Below are 20,467 nucleotides of genomic sequence, written 5' to 3' on the forward strand. Positions count from 1 at the left end.
GGATGGGCTAAAGAACAATTTTGGCCTGTATTATTCTTTTAGGAGACGAGGGCACTCCATGGTATTCTAGCACCTAGCCCCAAAAGAAGTATGCAAGCTAGGTATTTTAAGCCTGAGTATAACTCACTAGACTTCAGATGGGGGATTGGGGCCTTCTCCCTAGGCCAGACAGAAGTCTTAGGGAGTGAGTTCTGTTTGGGATGTTTGTGACAGAGACAACAGCACCCCCTTCCGGTCAGTTCCCAGAGCTGCGCAGAGCAGAAAGCACTCTCCCTTTTTTGAACCCAGCCCCCCTCCACTACCCTATTGAGGTCCCCTCTTGTGAGGTACCAACAGGCTATACCTTCACCTTAAGCATAAACGCTTTATTGTCACCTTAGGGTTCTGAGGCAGGTGGGGCAGATGCATGTCATGGGTGGGCAGGGAATGTCCCAATGGCACACTGAGTTGATGGCAGAGCCAGGATCTGTCTCCCTACAGCCCCCCAACCCCTACTGCCCTTTGATGGCTGGGACAGGGTGCAACTGGGTCATTCATGGGCTGCCCTTGGGGCCTTCTTAGATGAATTAATCTGTCCCGAAGGAAGGTTCCCCCCAGCCAGCATCCCCCACATCCTCTCATAAGTGCCTTCATCCTACACCCTCCTCTTTAGCCTGCTAATTGAGAAAGTTTAGAAATTAACAGTCACACTTGGATGGTCAGTACCACACCGAGGAAGGTCCTCCACCCCTGTGTTACTTGTGCCAGTCTTCAGCCATTTTTCTGCCCCATAGGGGTTCTCCGCCCAGCGCCCTATGCTGGCTGAGCCTATCAGTCCATGCACTGGGCCCTTCAGGCCCAAGCCCTGCATATCCTCTGTCCTCCTGCTCCCCCTCCCTCAGCTGCCCTGCTCTGCCTCTCCCAGCTGCCTCCACCTCCCACCCTCTACCCTCACCACCCTCCCCCCCCATCCCCAGTTCAGGCCAGGGCTTGGTCTTCTGGTGCGTTTTGCCTTCGGGGTCACCCCTTATGGGCGCACCATCTTACAAACCTCTTCTGACTCCTTGATCTCAGCCCTTGCTTGGCAGGGCTCTAAAGCCTTCCAGTCAGCCGCCCCGGGCCCAAATCCAAAGCGAGAGTATCCCCACCCATCCTGCGACCTCAGCTCCCCGCACAGGAGGGCGGGGGGAAGAGGCGCTGACTTCAGAACCAGCAGCTCTGTCCGCCGAGAGCTGACGCCCCAGACCCCAGATCGCAAGAGGGCGGGGCCTGGCACGGGGTCAGTCGGGTTGGCACCGCGCCCTCAGTTGGAAAGAAAGTCGATGGCGGCACGCACGGAGCGGTTAGTGCTGACGTCGACGGCGGTGACCTTGATCTCGGTGTCGCCAAACTGCATGGCAGCGCGGATCTCGCGGCGGCCAGGGGACGCGCCATCGGCGGGCTCCAGCTCGAGGCTGAGCGCGCCGCACTTGCGCACGCCCGGGTCGGTGATGAAGCGCGCGTCCTCGGCTGCGCAGCAGTACAGGTTGATGAGCACGCGCCGCTGGCCGGGCCGCGCGGGACAGTAGCTGCGCCGCACCTCCTCGCCCAGGGCCACCGACTGCTCGGCGGCCACGAAGCGCTCGAAGACGTCGGTGCACCAGCGGCGGCCGTCGCGGACCAGCAGTTTCTCGGGCGGGTGGCGCCCGGCCACGAAGCGGTTGAGCACGCCCACGCCATAAGTGAGCGGCGAGCGGCGCACGCGCACCACGCCCGGCGCCTGCCCGAACAGCACGGCACCCTTGAGGATGGTGAGGCCCACGTCGTGCGGGACCACCACGCGCAGCCCGCGGGCGCCCAGCGCCGTCTGCACAGCGTGCTGCAGCACAGCCGACTCCGCGAAGCCGCCCACCAGGAACAGCAGCTTCACGCCCTGCACCTCCGGCCGCGCCAGCAGCGTCTCTGCGGGAGGGGGCAGGGTGGGGTGCAGAGAGGAAGGAACGCGGGGTGAGAGCGAGCCCCAGCCTCAGAGGCCGCCGCGGTGCGGCCACAGGCACCTCCCCTCCACCCCGGCTGGCAACTAGACACTAGCTCCTACACCCTCAAACGGTAGCCGCGTTCTGAGGAACACGGAGCGTTTTCATTGAGTGCTTCCGGCAGCCGTCACGGGCTCTGCTTCCGTGGCACTCTGCCTCCTTTCCTCTCCCATCACGACGACATGGAGGGCGACGAGGATGTGCATTTGCGCGTACTAAGTGCTCCTGCCGACTGTGCACGTCTCTAGATACTTGAGGTCATTTAAATCCCTGGGATGACACTTTTGGGAACCTGGTACTATTACCCCATTTATAAACAAGGAAACCGAGGCACCTGACCTCGGTCAGAGAAGAGACTACACACATCATCCCGCCTAGTTCTTAATACCCACTACACTGTGTCTTCCAGGTGTTTCAGGTGATTCTGGGTCTCATTTCAGTGTACGGGTGTGTGGAGGCTTCCAGGCATTATCACGAGGTGGAATCATTTCTCCATCTGAGCGTGAATGTGGGGGTTAGTGGAGGACTCAGACAAGCACTCACCTATATGCTGGATGATCCCACTGACCGTGGGCTGAAAGAGCTCGTTCATGGCCTCGCAGGACATCCTGAGCATCCCCTGTGAGGACCATTTCACGAAGTTCACGCTGTTGGTGAAGGGGGCACAGGCTTATTGGTGGGAATCTGGGGTTCTACCCCTGCTCCAGGCCAATGTGCCTGGGTACTGACGGCATAGTGTGTGTCCTCCCAGCCCCACTCCCCCAGGGGCTTTAGCTGCCTGCCTCGTCCAGTTCCAGGAATGAAGTCCCAGGAGAGGGGCCTCCCTTTGTCTGTGAGCAGAAGAACTAAGGCACACTGGCTGGCACCGTGTGTGTGTGTGTGTGTGTGTGTGTGTGTGGGTGCGCGCGCACGCACACATCTCTCCTGTGGTGCAGGGAGGAGAAAGATGTCAGCCCTTCCGCCAGGGCTCAAGATTCCTGTCACAGTTTCCACCATGGATTCTAGCTGGGATGTTCATGCCCCTCTCCTGCTGTCCGCTGGCAAGAAATGCACGCGGGGCCGTAGGGGCAGACTCCCACTGTCCTCTGGGGCCCAAGCCCTCCCTTGTGGGGGTCCACCCCACCGGCAAACCCTGCTTGAGTCTGTGGTTCCCAGACCCACCTGCTCCGGCGCAGGGCTGTCTCCACGTTGTGGCCTCGCTGTTTGCGGTAGAAGTCGATGAAGGAGAAAGGCAGCGAGATGTTGAGCGCCCCTGCGCGGTGCGGGCCTGCAGTGCGTTTGCGGGCCTCGAAGGCGATGGTTAGATCCACCCAGGCTGCTGGCCGTTGCCTTTTGAAGGTGGTGATGAAGTCCTCGCCGAAGATGCGGCTCAGCAGCTGCTCGAAGGCCAGATCCACGCCCACTGCGCCATAGGGACCGCCTGGGGTCGGCAGGGGTGAAGGGGGGAGGGCATCAGCGCCGACTCCACCGCCCAGGGGGCGTAGGCGGCCGGGGCACGCTGGGTATGAAGAGTGCTGCCAGCTGACTACTCACCAGATGCCTTGTAGAGCTCCTTGAGGGTGCCATGTGGCTGCTCCAGCTGGTGCACGGTCAGGTCCACCGTGCCTCCTCCACAGTCTGCCACCACGTAGCGGTCTCCTGCGGCGCCGAGCGTGAGCACACACTCCCGGCCTGCTTTGCACCCTCAACTCTGCCTCCCTTCCAGATTCACCCAGCACCCAGCACCCAGCCCCCAGCCCCACCCCAGCCCGGAGCCTTGCTTGCGGGGAGGATGGGGGGGGTGGCTGTAAGGGGCTTCAGGTGCTTGAACCTTAGGCCACCAGGTAGGGGCACCAGGTTTTGGGGGAAAGTGTTTCCAGGACTCTGCAACCATCCGCGGAAAATCCCAAGGAGAAGTGGGAGTTAGGGGGGGCGGCTGAGTGGGGTGGGGCTGCAGGTGACAGTGAGGAGACGGCCAGGTTAGGTGCAGCTGATGGAGGAGGGGTGGGGTTTTTAGGGTCTGACACCCACTTTGCGAATGTTCCCTTGCCTCCTATCAGTGTATGTTCCCCGCAGGAACCGAGAAACGTCCCTCCGTCCCTCCTTCCCCACCTGCTTGCATCTCTGCCCACAGCTCTCCAACGCCAGACTCCACCAGGAAGGTGCGGCTGTGGCGGGACCGGCGCAGCTGCTCGCGGGCTGGGGGTCAAGGTACAGCAGGACGGTGGGGTTAGAAGGAGGTGCCTCAGCTACCATGCTTGGCCCCCGTCCTGTCACCAGCACCCGCCATGAGCATCTGGACCTTCCAGTTCCGAAACTCTTGCTCTACTCCTAACTAGGAGAAGGCAATGCTGAACCTTGAAGGGTCCAGAAAAACCCTATGGGGTAAACTCAGGTGCTGTGACCAACAGCTGAGGGGAAGTATTTCTGGCTGCAGGACATTCCCTTAATGCAGGCTGGCTCACGGCAGTGCAAGATTGGGGTTAGGACAGTTTGGAGGACCTTGTGTGGCCAGGGGAGGAGGTCCTCGGGGGTCCAGGGGTGTCATGGGAGATGGCATCTAGGAGAGTGACTAAGATTGATCATAGCTATCTCGGTGCCCAGTGCGGGCACTGGAGCCTGAGCTTAGTAGCAGGAGCTCGGGGCTATTGTGGGGGAAAGGGGGATGACAGCTGATGTACTAGGATGGGAGAGGTGACTGGTTCAGGGGCTATCAAAACTCTTGAAGACCACCTTAGCTCAGAGTGGGGGCTGGCTTTCTCCTTTGCCAGTACCTGAGCACCTCCCCTCAGGACAGGTGGTTTCCCCTACCTTCAGATTCAGGACTGGGGCTGAGTCCTACCCTCCTCAGACAATGATCTCCTAGGGCAAGGTGAAATCTCTGTCCTCAGATTGGACTCCCCCAGGTCAAGGCTGTGCCTCCTCCCTCAGACTGAATTCCACCAGAGATGTTTCTGTCCTCTCAGACTGGGCTGGAGAGGGGTAGGGCAGGGGGAAAGGTTGTCTCTTCTTCATGTCGGACATGGCTGAGCCTCTGGCCTCAGTGTCCCTCTGACCCTCTTAGGGCAAATGTCATACCACTGGTCAGTGCCCCTGGGGATAGCTCACCCTGCCGGAAGCTGGAATCGATGGAGCGGCGCTCACCCAGGCGTCCACTGCCTGGAGCCCGGCTGCTTAGGTCCAAGAGCTGGTGTAGACGCAGCTTGCGGCAGTAGACAGAGGCAGCCTCTGGCTCCAGGGCGATGAGTAGTTGCTCTGCATCCTCCCTGGACACCAGGCCAGCCTAGGGATTGGTGGGGGGAGGCAGGGTCAGGGAATACCGTGGGCCAGGTGTCACATCTAAGATGGCACCTCTGGGTGGCAGCCAGAGCCTGTGGATCTCCCAGTTCCTCCCCATCACACCCCACCCTTGGTAGGCCTCTCAGGCCCTTCCATGGCACTCAAACTTGGAGCTGCCTCACAGCTACCCTGTGACCAACCTGGGGAGGGGCACAGCTACAGCCAAGGATACCATGGCATTGCCCAGCAGGAAGAGACCCTAGACAGTGAAAACCTAGAGCACCTGGGATCTGCTTCTCCAAGATGCCTAAGGTGGCCCAGGCTTTGGCAAGGTCCCTCTCACAGGTGTAGGCTTAGCCAGCTGAGCACTGGCTGAGGGTATTAGCTCAGATCCCAGCACAGTGGGTATGGGGGTGTAACGGCCAGATGGTGTGTGTGGGGGGGGGTGGTTCCCCTTTGGCTCACTGAACCATTTTCCTTCACCAGGCTGGTGCCAGACAGTAACCACAGGACTCCCCACTCCTGGGAGAACTCTGTTCCCCAAGAATCAGATCTAGGCACCAGGAGACAATCAAACAGTGAAATTGCAGGCACCAGGACAGGCCAGCTGGGGGGAGAAAAACATTTGGGATCTGTTATTTCCTGTATCAGGACAGGGGATCCCTGTGGGAAGTACTTTAGGGTTTTGTGGGATTCCCTGGATTCTGACGAGGTGGGGGTTGGGGATGGGTGGGTATGGAGACTTCCTGCCCAGGGTCAGCCCTTCCTGAACTGGCAGCCAGGGAACAGTGTGGGAGGAAGCAGGGTGGATAAACCGGCAGTGGGCACGAGGGTGGGGGGTGTTTATTCTGGCTGGGCACAGCCTTGCTTTCATCCTGGTCTCTGCAGGGGGATGCCCACTACCTCAGGGTTAGCTCCTTCCGTCACAGACCTGGTGCCTGGGCATGCCTGGACAATAGGTGTGTGGCAGTTGGGGGTTCTGGTATTTTCCAGGGGATGCACCAGCAGGCCTTTTAGAGGTCCTAGGGCATCTCCCAAGGGCTCTGGGGGAGGACCAAGGAATAAGTCTTGCTCTGGGAGGCTGTACTCCCCTTCTTCCCCACCCCATCTCACTGGAGGTGGGGGGACTTGAATTGTGCACCACCTCCCATTCTCCAGACCTTTGGGCATGTTATGGTAGGAAGCTCAGCAAGCATTGGTCCAAATCACCTCCCTCCATAGCTGGCGGCTCCTGGCTCCCAGCTGCCCCCTTCTCTGGAGAACTGCCCTCAGCTGAATGGAAACCACGTCCCTTGGAGAACTTTCTCCCACACCCCAAGGAACCAGTGACAGGCTGACAGGGATGCATGAAAAGCCAGCCACCTTGCCTCACCGTGGTCAGCTGCTGGGTACAGTTCTTCCTCCAGTGCTCCCCAAGGGATCAGGCTAAGGCTAGACTCCGGTTGAGACCACATTCCTGCTTACTCTTTCTCCTGTCCATTTCCCTCACTCTGGCTCCTGAGAGCCCTTTTTCAGTACACCCCATGCACAAGAATGCCTGTCTTGGGCTCTGCTTCTAGGAAACCTGACTTAAGACACAGGTTAAGCTGGCCTGGGCTGTGCCTCTCGTCCCTCTGCTCTCTGTTCCTGCAGGCTCACACCCTCTCCTGGTAGCAGCAACCCTCCCAAATGCCCAGCAGGGGATGGCCAGAGGTCTTTATGCAATGACTGGTCCATGGTTGTGGGTAAAGGACGGTCTTCAGGGCCTCCCTGGAGCCCTCCCGAGTGACTGCCCCCTGCTCTGTCTGCCCATGCTCACCAGGTAGGCAGCCTCACGCATGAACTGCTTGGCGGGCTGTTTCCAGATGGCGGGGACTGTCAACACCCAACGCACAGTGTCCTTCTCTGGCAGCGATGGGCACTGCTCCCTCAGCTCCTGGAGTAGGAGGGGGCAGTGAGGGGTGGGCTGGCTTGGGTTAGGGGGGGTGTCTTCAGCCTTCTTTGTATGGGATCTGGAGGAGCTAATCATGCCTCAGGAAGGACTTCCCAGCTGAACTGGAAGAATTCCTAAAGCCCCCCTCCCCAACACCTGTCCGTCCCATGCCGTCTCCATCAGACGGGAAGGCAGGGGCTGGAGAAGATGGCTTCTGAGCCCTGATGGATAGGCTGAGAGGAGACGATGGACCTGGGGGTCCGTGCCCCGGCGGGGAGGGATGGGGTCACAGCGCACCTGAAGGGCATGCTCCTTGAAGAAGCGCAGGGCGTGGGCGAACACCTCCAGGGCAGGCATTTTCTTTCCATTCACAGCCTCTAGCTGGGTCTTCAGGGTGAGATCCTGGCAGGGACACAGGCAATTCGGCCGAAGGCCATAGCTCTGCCCCCACTTCCTGACGACCTCTCTCTCTGAAAATCTCCCCATTTCCTGCTGCTTCCCCTCTGGAGTGTCTCCGCTAATCACACATTAGTTCTGTCCCCAGCCCCTCTCGTCAGCCCCGCCTCTCCTCTAATCCTAGCCCCACCCCCAGCCCCGCTCCCACTGGTTCCCAAGCTCCGCCCCCTCACCCTCGCCTCTGCTTTTACCTTTGCTCCCCTTCCGTGAGCCCCCCCGCCCTTTCCACACCCAGCCCCGCCTCCCTGGCTGGGGCGGCCTCGAGCCAGGATGTGCCTTACGGTAGCGCTGTGGATCTTCATCTTGAACTTCTCGAAGTAGAGCCAGTCTCGTGCCTCCTCAGGGTCCAGATCGTGGTAGTAATCGCGGGCGGTGTAGCCAAAACTGTGAAAGGCGCCCTCCGGGGTCAAAAGCAGGCAGGTGGGGGTCTTCTGGTGGGCCACTCCTGGGTCCCCGCCCTCCCATTTTCTGTGGAGGCAGAGGGCTGTCAGTGTGGTCAGGGAAACCCTCCCTTCGTGGGGTTGGGTACTGGCTTGGGGATCAGCTATGCGACCTTGGGCAGGCCACCTAGCCTTCCTGAGCCTCAGTCTTCTTACACGTAATATGGAAATAATAATAGTACCTACCTCTTAGGGCTCTTGTGAAGATGGTACTTGGCATCCAGTTAAATCTCCATAAATGGTGTTCATGGGATCCGCCCTATCCCAGGGGCCACAGCGCCTATCAACATCCTCAGCTCCTGCTTCCTCCCCTGAGGTACACCATTGGACTTCGTCTCCCCATACTCTTAAGCAGAAGCAAGCCATCATCCACCTGCCTAGGTCTGGCCTCCTCATGGACCCCTAGAGGACCCTAGCAGAGGCTTTCTCCCAGCCAGACTATTCGCCTTCCTCCTGGCTGTCTTCCACTGCCAAGCTCCTTCAAGGCATTAATCATTCCTATCTGACCCACCTCGGCAGCTACACCCCAGCTGAATGTACCTCCAGCAGTACCCCAAAACCTGAAACAGATTCCAAACCTCCCCATCTGCAGGTCCATCTGGATCTCCACCCAGAACTCCCTGTCTAGTTCATTGTCCTGGCAACTTCTTTCTCCCCTTCCTCTGCCTTCTCAGAGGCCCTGACGCCTCTAAGCCAAGCTTATCCCTGCAGGCTTTAGGGGAAGGAACTGGGAGTCCAGGCAGAAGGAACAGTATGTGCAAAAGTTTAGAGGTGTGAATGATCTGGGAGAACCAGCTATAGGTTCTATGTAGCCAAAGAAAATGCAGGAACGTTAAAGTCAGCTAAGGAAAAGTGTCAAATGCCATGTCTGGATTCTGTCCTGATGGGTCTTAAGTAGAAGAATGAAGATTCAGAACCACACCTGCCATTAGAAAGGTCCCTGGTTGATCTTTGTGGTGGAAGCAGTGGTGACCACTGTTCAGCTTCTGGTACACAGCTTTTTGTTCATGCCCAGGGCCTACACACCCTTGCGGAGACTGGCCAGGGCATGATAGCCCAGATCAAGGCTCATGCAGACTTGTTGGAGAGCATCACTCCAGGGAGATCAAGTCCTGTTCCTGGCAGGCACGACTCAGAAGAGGAAGCTTCCAGGGCCAGTGTCGGGTGGAGGTTCTGACCACTCTGGAGCAGAAGTGATGGATTAAGTAACGATCCATATGCTTGGAGGGAAACTCCATGGTTCCCTGGGCTGTGCTGGGAGAGTATGAGGGCAGACCCAAAGTGGCCAAATAGGAGAAAAAGAAGACAGGACAGGCCAAGCAGTGGGTGCAGAACTGGTGCTTTGTTAATGCTGTGCCCACCTTTGGCCAGAAGAAGGGCCCCGGTGCCCACTCTTAAGTCCTTAATCCTGGCTTTCGCTAATAAAGCCACTTAGCCAGTCAAAAAAAAAGAGAGAGAGAGAAAGAAGAAAGAGAAAGGAACGTCACTAGTCCCCAGGTGGCAACAGCTTGGAGGGGAGGAAAAATGGAGAAGGAAAACCGGAGAGGAGGATATTTATTGCTTCCATCCAGGTGAGAGAGGGTGGGGCTGACCTTAGGGGTGGCAGCCATGGAAAGAAGTGGCTGGGTGTTCCAGAGATATTAAGAAGATAGAGATGACAGGTCTTGGTGGCTGGTAGGGGTGGAGAGGTATGGGAGGAAGCCAAGATGTCCTCCAGTTACTTCCTGTGACTGTCCCCTCCACAAGACAGAGGGACAGCGTCCTTCCTTGGTCCTCAGCCCCAGCATGGAATCCAGCATGGCCTCAGTTGCTTTTGCTGATGAGCCTGCCAGCTGGGATGCCCTGTAGCTCCTAGAGGGCTGTAAGTGCCGGGAAGGAGACTGTGTGACCTTGTGTGGAGGTGGATGGAGCAGAGAAAGGGGGAGGATGGTTCCTGTACATACAACACAGATCGGTTGTAACTGTGGGGAAGCAACCCTTACGTTTGTCTCTCCATCCACCCTGCCATCTACCCTCCCGGGTCCAGGGGAAGCCCCTCAGCTCCCCTATCCCAGTCTGGGTTAGAGCTTTGGGGTCTTCTAGAAGGCTCTTCCACCTATTGGCTGCAGCTACACTAAGACACATTCAAAGGATCAGGGTCTTGAGGCCTGGAGGGAAGTGTCAGCCTTCGGGGAGTCTTCGGGGGCACATGGGTGTCTCAGTCATTGAGCGTCTGCCTTTGGCTCAGGTCATGATCCCAAGGTCCTGGGATAGAGCCCCACATCAGACTCCCTGCTGGGGGGAAGCTTGCTTCTCCTTCTCCCACTCCCCCTGCTTGTGTTCCCTCTCTAACTATGTCTCTCTCTCTTAAATAAATAAATAAAATCGTTTAAAAAATGTATCGCTCAAATAAAGGTTGGCTACATCAGAATGGGTTTTTTGCACATCTCTGTCCCAACAACTGTGTGACCTGCTACCTCAGTGACCCCTCTGATCCTTCACGTCTTTGACCTCCACTGAGGGGCTCACCCTAGCAGTCTGCCTGTCTCCCGCACACACATCTCAGCACAGGTGTTCAAGGAAGGCTAGTCATTACAGCACTTTTTGTAATAGTTGACGATTAGGGGAAAGAAGCCTCTTAAAACCATCAACAGAAAAATGGGCGAATCATGACACATCCGTACTGTGGGATACTAGGCAACTATTAAAAGAAATTGTGGCTTCAACATAAGCTGATACAGAGAATAGGCATGTCAACCAAGATGCATGCTCAGAGCCCAAGGGAGCTTGAGCCCAAGGTGGCTGCCTTGTTTGTGTTGTTTGCTTGGTGCCTTTTTTTTCTCCTTTTTAATGAAAAAATAATGCATGTGGATTTGAAAGCAAAAGAAAGAAAGAAAGAGGAAAGGAAAGGAAAAGAAAAATGAAATGAGATGAAATTGTGGCTTTATGTGTTGACATAAAACATCTACAAAATAATGTTGGAAGTTTAAAGTAAGGCAAGTTGTAAGATATCCCACTTTTATTTATTTATTTAAGATTTTATTTATTTATTAGACACAGAGAGAGAGAGATCACAAGTAGGCAGAGAGGCAGGCAGAGAGAGAGGGGGAAGCAGGCCCTCTGCTGAGCAGAGAGCCAAATGTGGAGCTGGATCCCAGGATCTGAGATCATGACCTGAGCCAAAGGCAGAGGCCCAACCCACTGAGCCGCCCAGGAGCCCCTCCCACTTTTATTTAAAAAAAATACATGTATATGTATATATGCATGTGTACTAGGGATGGAGGAGCTCTGGGGAGACTCCATGTGTCTGTCCTCAATGACAGTCCTGAGACAAGGCCCAGCCCGGGGCCTGAGGACCCCTGACCCCATCTCCCAGCCCAGCCACCCTCACCTCATCATGTGGATGGCTTCAGGATCACTGGCGAAGCTGAAAGCATAGCCACTGGAGGTGGTACCAAAGTCGATGGCCACCACCACGGAGAAGGGAGCGTGCTGGGGGGCCCGGGTCTCGGGCTTCTGTGAGGGCGAGACCCAGAGTTAGGCAGCAGCTGAGGGCTGCATGCCCGAGCCCTTCCTCTCCTCTGGCTGTTCCCGACTGGCCCTGCCTCCAGTTACCTGCCCGGGCTCCCCTCCCCTCCCCAGGCTCCAGGCTGAGCCCTGAAGCTGCCAACTACTCAGAATCCTAAGGCCTGTCAGGTCGCCCTCTGCAGCTCCAGGCTTAAGCTCCTGCTTTCCTCTTTGGGTTCCTGCCTGCCCTCTGCCTGGCCGGCCTGACCCCCCCACCAGCTCACAGCTTCTCAGGGCAGCTCCAGTAACCCATGGACCTGTGTATATTTGACCCCCCGATGTCTGTGGCCACAGTGAGACAACCAGACTCTGTCGGTTTTATGGCACAGGAGAAAGGCCAGTGCACAGGCCCACTGCGGTTCCTCCCCTCTCCCAGGCCAGGCCTGGGCTCCTGAGAACAAGGGAATCCCCAGGCTGGATCATTAGGCGGAGGCCATCCTGAGTGGGGTGACCCAGGGAGTTCAAGGGAGGGTTACATCCTGGATACTTCAAGCTAGTAGTTTCCAAATTAATTTTTACCAATATGTCTTGTCTCTCCCAGATATAACTTATATTCAGGGAGAGCTGTGGTCGACAGGAGGGCAAGCAACTCTGGGAGGCCGAGTGCTCTAAGGACCTAAAGTCACTAGAGGCTCAGAAGTCCCCCAGCCCTAGGCAGGCTCTGGTCCACGGATGGCATCCTGGAGTGGGGCTGTTTGGGTGGTAGTTCTGTGGGGCTCACCGGAGTAGAACTGTTACCCCTACAGTCCAAGGTCACCAGAGGCTAACTCTTCTGGGGGGACATGAATGGAGTGTGCAGGGGTAAGAGGCATGGTGCCACCCCCAGCCAAGCCCGGGCCCCGCCAGGACTCTGCCAAACACCAAGCGTTGTTCTCTGGAGCACAACCCTTCTCCACAGCACCCAGGCCACCCACCACCGGGAGCCCTGCTCCCAAGCTTACTGGAGACTGCGAGGGTGTGAGTGGGGCAATGCCACAGCTTTCCTGGGTCCTTGGGGAGCCGGGCGGGCTAGGCACGGGGGACCGCTCGGGGCTGGAGCCTGCAAAGAGAGGGCAAGTCACTCTAGCACAATCAGGGTAGGGGCGGGTGGCCAGGCCCTGGGAGGTTTTCCATCAGTCCTTTCTGGGCTGAGGCAAGGGACACCCTGCAGGGAAGGAGGACTGGTGGGGGAGGGGAGGAAGGACAAGACTGAGGCAGGGGCAGACTAAGGGTCTGTTATCCATCTGAGGTGACCTCCCCCTGCAGGGTAACCCATACCTCACCTGGTGTCTTCCCCAGCATCCCTCAGACACAGCAGGGGAGGGAAGAGACAGAGAAGCACTATGGGGGGTGGAGGGGGTGACCTGAGTCCAGAGACAGAAGGGCAGGAGAGATGGGGTGGGTGGAATCCTGGGGTGGAGGGCAGAGAAACCAGAAAAGGTGGGGAACTGCAGATGGAACTGAGGCTGAGGTGGGGCTGCTCCCCTCCCCAGTAGAGTTTGGCCACATGGTTCTAATCAGGACCTGAGGGAGCCTGCCTCCCTCCCTTCCTCCCTCCCTCCCTCCACTAAGGGCCAAGCATAGGCCCAGCTGGCTGCTTGGTGAAGATCGAGAAGGGGAACAGTACTTCCCGTGGCCCAGCCCTGAGCTGGGGGGTGTCCACAACACTAGGAAGTTGGATTCTGAGCCTCCCTTCCCCATGACACACAGGAACCTGGAGCCAACATTTGGGGGCAGGAGGCCCCACTGAAACCCTCTCGCAGGCCCAGGACTGAGCTGGCTTGGAGGATCAGGCAGCTTAAGGGCCTGCCTGGCTGGTCATCCCCTAGGTGTGGGCTGGTGGCTCCTCACCACCACGCTGGGCCCCGAGAAGGCCCCTTCCCAGGGTCCTGGGGCGCCCTGAGATTCAGGTGTGGGGACAGGAAGGCTGGCCGGGGAGGCTGACAGGGTCTGGTGTGAAGACCCGTGGACAAGTTGAACTGGTCTGGCAGGCTTCAGGCTGAGCCAAGCCTGGGGCCTGTGTTCCTTCAGCAGCTGTCCTGCCTTGTGCCCTACTAGGTCCCCACTCTCCCTGGCATTGGGGTACCCCAGGAACATATGTGAGGCATGAGGGGACTCGAAGAAGTGCCTGTCCAGGGCCAGAGTCTGTCTTGAGGTGCCAGAGGAGCCTGGTAGGGTGGTCTCTCTCCCAGGGCTCCTTTCTTCTAGGTGGCAGGTCCAGGCTTGGGCCCTGCCACCAGCCGCAGCTTGAGGGGCTGAGCCGCTGTGGCTTGAGCCTGGGAAGGGAGGCAGGAAGGAAGGCCCAGCCCACCAGGTCTTTGTTAATGGACTTCCTGAGGAGTGTCCCTCCTGCCTCCTGGCCTCCCACCCCTGCAGAGAATGCAGAGCCTGCTCCCAGGCCAGGCCGCAGGCCACTGCAGGCTCATACACGCGGAATTCCATGCGTGCAAAGCCACCTGCCAATACACACACTCTCACACGAGGCCCTGCACACAGATACCTGCCCTCAGGAAGACACAGACACAGACACACACACTCATACCAGGTCCCGGGTACACAGACCCCGCTCAAGACACCCACACGCATATAGTCCTGGGCACACACCCCCACCGTGCACACACACACTCAAAGACACACACGCACGTACACAGCCCTGTGTGCACCAACCCTCCCTGCACGGACACACTCGCTCAGCAATCTCTTCTGGGAGAGGCACCCGTGGGCAGACCGGGGGTGGGTCTCAGTGCCAGGGTGAGTGGGGTGGTGGGTCTGGGTCAGGGTTGGGGCGGGGCGGGGGGAGACTTACCGATGTACAGCCCCTGCAGACCCATGTCTGGGACCGCCAGCATCTTTGCAGGCCCTGGGACTGTGAGCAGGAACAGACAAACAGAACGGCATTTATTTGTTCTCTTGTTTCCTCCCTGGATGCTTATTTATTTTCTTTGCTTGCTTTTGGCTGAAGTTCTTTGAAGCGAGTCCCAGGCATCGCGTTGTTTCACCTATAATTCTTTAATACATCTCTCCAACAGATAAAGTCTTCAGAAACATGGTCGCCACGCCGACCTCACGTTTAATAGTATGAAGAGTAATTTCTCAGGCTCCTCTAACGTTCAGTCCCACAGTCCCCACTTGTCTCAAAAAACATCTCAACAGCGGCTTTGCTGGAATTAAGTTGTTCCTGCATGTTTTCAAGTGCCCGCTCTGTGCCAGGTGGCAGACATCTGCGACCCAGAGAGACACCGCTGCTGCCCCAGAGGCCCACAGCCTGGTGGAAGACTGATTAGGGTCAGAGAATCACCCAAGTGCATTTGAGGTTACAAACGATGCTGTCAAGGTCACAGCTGGATACAAACCAGGCAGAAAGGCTTGGTAAGGCTGGACAGAGAGGCTGGGCTGGGCTGGGCTGGGCTGATCCTGTAGGCAGGCCCCTGGGAACCCTATTTCATTTATTTATTTACTTTTATTTTTGAAGATTTTATTTACTTATTTGAGAAAAAGAGAGAGAGAGAGCACGCGTGAGCAGGGGGAAGGGGCAGAGGGAGAGGAAGAAGCAGACGCCCCTGCTGAGCAGGGAGCCGGAGGAGCTGAGCTCCATCCCAGGACCCTGAGATCACGACCTGAGCCAAAGGCAGACAGACAGCTGAGCCATCCAGGCAGCTCTTGGGCTCCCTATTTTAGATCTGGTTTTGTATGAAGGGCAACAACACATCTGGAAAAGTCTGAAGTAGCAGAGTAGACACGGGGCGTGACCTGCATTTTCCAAAGCCCCCCAGGCTGTAGGGAGGGTGCAGATCACAGCAGCTGGCAGGGATGCAGAAGCCCCATCAGGGCTCCAGGCGACAGAGGATGGTGGTGGCTGTGTATCTCGAGACAGAAGTGGAGTTCTGAAGATAGGATTAAAAGCTAGAGGTTAAGGTTAAGTCAGAGGTTAAAACCAACAGGGCTGGGTACCTGGGTGGCTCAGTGGGTTAAGCCTCTGCCTTTGCTCGGGCTGTGATCTCAGGGTCCTGGGATCAAGCTTGGCATCAGGCTCTCCGCTCAGCAGGGAGCCTGCTTCCCCTCCTCTCTCTCTGCTTGCCTCTCTGCCTACTTGTGATCTCTCTCTCTCTCTCTCTCTCTCTCTGTCAAATAAATAAATAAAAATCTAAAAAAACAAAAACCCAACAGGGCTGACAGAAGATGGCCAGACTGGATACAGGGGCTTTGGAAGAAGCAGGTGTCAAGGGTGACATTGTCCGACTGGAGCTCGGAGGTGGACAGTGAGGTGGAGAATACTGGCGAAGGCGGGGCTGGCAGGGGCCAGGGGCAGAGCTCTGGGTGCAGTTTTGCAACGTGGAGAGAATAGCCTAAGGTGCCGGCTGGTGTAGGATGGAGAGCTCAGAGAAAGCTGAGATGGAGAGGCGCCTTTGGGAGTCTTGGTTCCTGGGGGGGCCTGGTGGGGAGTCATGCGGGGAGAGAAGGGAGCACCAGCACAGAAGGCTGGCTGGGGGAAGGCGGGCCACCCGAGGAGTCCGGATGCCTGCTATGGTTTCAGGAAGATCTCAGATCTAAGAGATGCGCATGAAATTAGACGCCTTTAGAGGTTATTTGATGAGTCTCGAAACACCTGTTTAATGGCCCAGGGCCAGCATTTTGGCAGAACGATGGAAATGGGGTACAAGTCAAGGGAGCCTAGGCAAGAAGCGAGCAGAGTTAAGGAGAACACAGTGGGCACTTACAAGAAGCTTGGCTGAGATCAGGGGCTGGTGGGAGGGCAGTAGCTAGAGGAACAGAAAGATCAAGGAGGGGAGGATGGGTTTTCATTTTCTTTTCTAAGATGGGAGGAACCTGAGTTTGTGTCTGTGAAGTTCTAGGGGCTGGGCTAGAGGTAGCAGCATTGCAGCCCCTGCATTGCAGTCAGAAATGCAGAACCTCAGGCCCTGCCCGAGAACTACTGAGTGAGAACTTGCATTTTAACAAGATCCTAGGTCGTTCTGGGCACATTCGAGTTTGAGAGGTGCCCCTTGACATGTCCCTGGGCCAGTCATCACCCATGCTACTATCCTCACCTGTGGGCCTGGCAGTCCCCCCAGGCTGCTCAGAGCCCACTCCCTCTCTGTAGTCAGTGGCCCGATTAGGAGATTTGCTAACAGAACACAGGCAGACACAGATCTGGGCACCATGACATGAAAGCACATGCATGAACATGTATGTGCATGCCCTTGCTCACACACAGTTGACACAGCCCAGCCCCAGGGCGGACGGACACTCAGGCATGTCCAGAATATTCCACCATGGCCAGCACCATGGAAATTTCCAGAAACCTAAAATCGTGCTGCCACACAGTTGTGGCACACTGTTGGAGGCCCAGGAATGAGAATCACAGGAAAGATAGGGGCTGTTTGTGGGCACTCAGAGTATCAGGGTGGTGCTCAGAAAGGGGAGAGCAAATAGTGGGCATGGGTATGAGCCTTGAGAGCCAGACACAGGCTCAGTTCAGGGGAAGGGAGTGGTGTGCAGGAAGTGGTTCTCCCCAGCCTCAGTAGCTGATTCTGCGTGTCTTCCCAACTCTGCACTGATTGACAGCACCTGGGCAACTTGAAACCAGCATGATGGAAGCATTTACATCACCAAAATTGGCAAACACTATATATCAGGTTTTCTCCCTCTGAGAGAGTTGACAGTAAAACATTCACCAGCGCAGGCGTGGCTGGATCAAGTCCACAAGGGAGAAGCCCTATGTGTACTTGTCTCGATTCTTCAGCAAACACTGAGCATTTCTTTCTTTGTGTCAGGCTCTGTGCTAAGCGGTTGAATGAATGAATGGCTTTTCTGGACCAACGCTATTGTTTTTGGAGGAGAATCAATCTAGAACCACCAGGAAAAAAAGACTCTGGAGTCATCACTCTAAGCTGGATTCCATGTCCAAACTGTGTGCTACAATCCTCCCAGCTATCTGAAACTCCAATTTTCTCCCATCTCTGAGTATGTGGACACAGAGTGCCCCTCCTTGGGGGGTCTCAGGGCAGGCAAGGGCCTATTACAGGATCTGGTCAGAGTACATCATGTCACTGCTCTGTTCTCCAGTGTCTATCCTATAAAATGGGTCACACAAGGGCTTGTTAAGACTGACAAGTTCAGGGGCACCTGAGTAGCTCCATCGGTTAAGTGTCTGCCTTCAGTGCAGGTCATGATTCCAGGGTCCTGGGATCGAGCCCCACGTCTGGCTCCCTGCTCAGCGGAGACCCTGCTTCTCTCTCTCCTTCTGCTGCTCTCCTGCTTGTGCACACCCTCTCTCTGTCAATCAATTAATAAAATCTTAAAAAAAAAAAAAAAAAGACAAGTCCAGGTAAGGAAGGTGGTTGATAAAGGCAGGACTTGGACAGATGAGAGCAGCTGTCCTTTTCCTTCATAGTATGGATTCTGAATTTTCTCTTGTTATAAGTTTTTGGTCTTTTTTTAAAAAGATTTTATTTATTTATTTGAGAGAGAGAGATAATGAGAGAGAGCATGGTGGGATGGGGGTTGGGTGACAGGGAGACAGAGAAGCAGGATTAGCAGGCTCGTGGAGTGGGGAACCTGACACAGGGCTCGATCCCAGCACCCTGGGAATCATGATCCAAGCCGAAGGCAGACACTTAACACTTACCTGACGAAGCCACCCAGGTGCCCCAGAAATTCTGGTCTTATTGAGACTGATTCTAATCATTCCAAGTTCTTTAGCGAGGGAGGGAGGACTTGAATCCATCTGTGTTAGAGGAGGATCCTGATGATTCCTTGAGAGGTGGAGGTAGAAGGGGGCGGCAGCCTTCTGTGTCTTTGGGACACCTCCCCACCATGCATACACACCCAGAAACATTTAAGGACAGTACTAATCATGAGGCACTCTGAGTGGCACTCGGAGAGGCACTCTAATCATGAGTGCTAATCAGGACAACACTGGTTCCCCAAAGCTAGGACTGGGCAGTAGCCACAGCTAGAGATGGGGCAAAGTAGACCCCCACCCCAGGGGCCCACTAATTTCAGACTGGTGATGCTTATGGGTTTGAGCATAACTGGGTAGGGCAGTTTGATTTACACAGAAAGTAACTTCATTTCCTGGCAACAAGCACAGGCTAAACTCTGGCCCTAGCCTGACCCCTACCCTGCTCACAGACAGCCCCTTCACCCTCCGATGGACTGGCCCCTAGCGCTTGGCTTCATATTGCTGTCTCATCTCCAGCTTCACGCTGACCCCTGGCCCTGACGTCTGCCCAATAGGTATGACCTATCATTCACCCGGGGCCAGGACAGGGTGTGGCTCAGTCCAAGAACTCGGAAACCGAGACTCCCATTCCAGAATGCTTCCCAGACTCACAAAAGCCAAGGACTTTGGGCCTGATGGAGAATATTCTCCAAGAATCTCTTCCTGGAGAGGGGAAATTAAGGCTGGGTACTTATGCCCCCAAAGAGCACTGAGGGTCAGTGGTGTTGCTTGATTTCAGGGCTCCACACATACCTGTCCTCTGCCCATGAGGATGAAGAGCCCACCCAGATCTTTGCAGTCCCCCTCCCTCCCCTGCACGCTTCCCTTCACTGGACCCTGCCTCTCCCATCCACTGTTTTCTGCTCAATATCCTGTCAGCTCTTTAACGGAACAGGACCCTGTCAGTCCGCAGAGAGGCCAGAGGCATTTCTCCCAAGCCACAGACTAGACCAACCAGGGCCAAGGACGAATGAGAAATGGCACCCAAAGGGCTCCCCAGTCTGTCCGTGGAAAGGAACCCTCAAGGAGAGGGACCATGAGGAGGCTGTGGGGTAGGGGGGCTGCCTCCTGGGCTGGGGCAGGGGGAGGCATAAATGGCCTCCCACGGGCCCCTCCCTGTCCTCAGCTTTTTTCCCCCATACATCCTGCCCCACCCCTGTTGGGTCCTCATCACTGCAGCAGTCAGTTCGCAAATCAGTTCACAAACAACCTCTGTCGGCAGAGCCCACTGAAGCCCCTCCCATCCTCTGCCCACCAGTACCCCCTCACCTCCCTTACCTTCTGGGGCTCCAGGGCTGCACTTGGTCTCGCAGGGAGACCATATTTTAGAGCTCACTCACTCCCAGTCTCTCTGCCCCACAGGAGCTTGCTTTACAAACTGGGTCCACTGCCCAGATATGGAGCCCAGACGCCTGGCCACCTGGGCCCCCCAGTCGGCCTCACAGAAAGAAACCAGAGGTCCCTGTGCGGAGGCCTGCCCACAGTCAAGAACTGCAGCATCCTGGCCACTGTGCCACTCTCGAGCTTCCCAGACCACAGGCCCTAGGAACCCCCTCCCTCGACCAGGTGACCCCCCCCCCCACACACACACTCAACCCGTTCTCCACGTCTGGAGTAGGCATTGTATCCTCCACAAACCCGCTTACTGGAGCAGACCTCCCAGCTCCCAAACCCCACCCCTACCGCCGCGCAGGGGTCTACTCAGCCCCCCAACTTCCGCAGAGCCGGTGCGGGGTCCCGACGCCAGGGTGGGAGCCCACGGTCGCCGCTCCAACTGCTATTCTGAACCCGCCATCCCACTGGAGAGAACGGCTTGAAGGATCTGTCCCCGGCCCGACTGCCCAGGGTTAGGAAGTCTTTCGGGGGGCGAGGGGGGCCTCAGCCGACAGCCTGGGACCCACAGGACGGCACACACCTCGCCGCCGTTTTCCTCTGGGAGCCCCCCTACCCCGCTCAGAACTCACCTCCGCCCTCCCGACAGCTCGACCTCTGTCCAGCCCCCTCGATCCCGGGCCCGCCGCCCGTGGTTGTGCCCCGCCGCGGCGGTCGCTGCCCTCGACGTGCGCCCAGCCTGCGCCTCTGGCTCGCCCCGCACCGCCCACCCCGGCCGCCGCCCCCTCCCCCAGGCCGGATGGCCGCGCGCTCCCGGCCCAGATGT

General features: G+C 56.9%; 1 protein-coding gene across 1 annotated transcript; it reads right to left on the reverse strand.

Annotated features, from left to right (window-relative positions):
- Positions 1-202: 202 nt before the first annotated feature.
- HSPA12B (heat shock protein family A (Hsp70) member 12B) lies at positions 203-20,407 on the reverse strand. The gene is made up of 13 exons (XM_045981481.1): positions 20,274-20,407; positions 14,392-14,451; positions 12,548-12,645; positions 11,431-11,555; positions 7,902-8,088; positions 7,462-7,566; positions 7,051-7,167; positions 5,082-5,256; positions 4,086-4,172; positions 3,528-3,632; positions 3,156-3,414; positions 2,538-2,641; positions 203-1,920 (listed from the first exon to the last, which is right to left on the reverse strand). Exons 2-13 carry the CDS (start codon positions 14,432-14,434, stop codon positions 1,283-1,285), a joined length of 2,043 nt encoding a protein of 680 aa, XP_045837437.1. The 5' UTR covers positions 14,435-14,451; positions 20,274-20,407; the 3' UTR covers positions 203-1,282.
- Between the last annotated feature and the right edge of the window lie 60 nt (positions 20,408-20,467).

This window comes from Meles meles, chromosome 16 (genome assembly GCF_922984935.1).
Source record: "Meles meles chromosome 16, mMelMel3.1 paternal haplotype, whole genome shotgun sequence".
Classification (NCBI taxonomy): Eukaryota; Metazoa; Chordata; class Mammalia; order Carnivora; family Mustelidae; genus Meles; species Meles meles.

Excerpts from the sequence above, each read along its gene's own strand:
- HSPA12B (XM_045981481.1), bottom strand. The coding sequence starts at position 14,434 with ATGCTGGCGGTCCCAGACATGGGTCTGCAGGGGCTGTACATCG. Across the intron at positions 12,646-14,391 it reads TCTGCAGGGGCTGTACATCG|GCTCCAGCCCCGAGCGGTCC; the intron begins GTAAGTCTCCCC and ends CTCTCTTTGCAG. Across the intron at positions 7,168-7,461 it reads TCAAGGAGCATGCCCTTCAG|GAGCTGAGGGAGCAGTGCCC; the intron begins GTGCGCTGTGAC and ends CTCCTACTCCAG.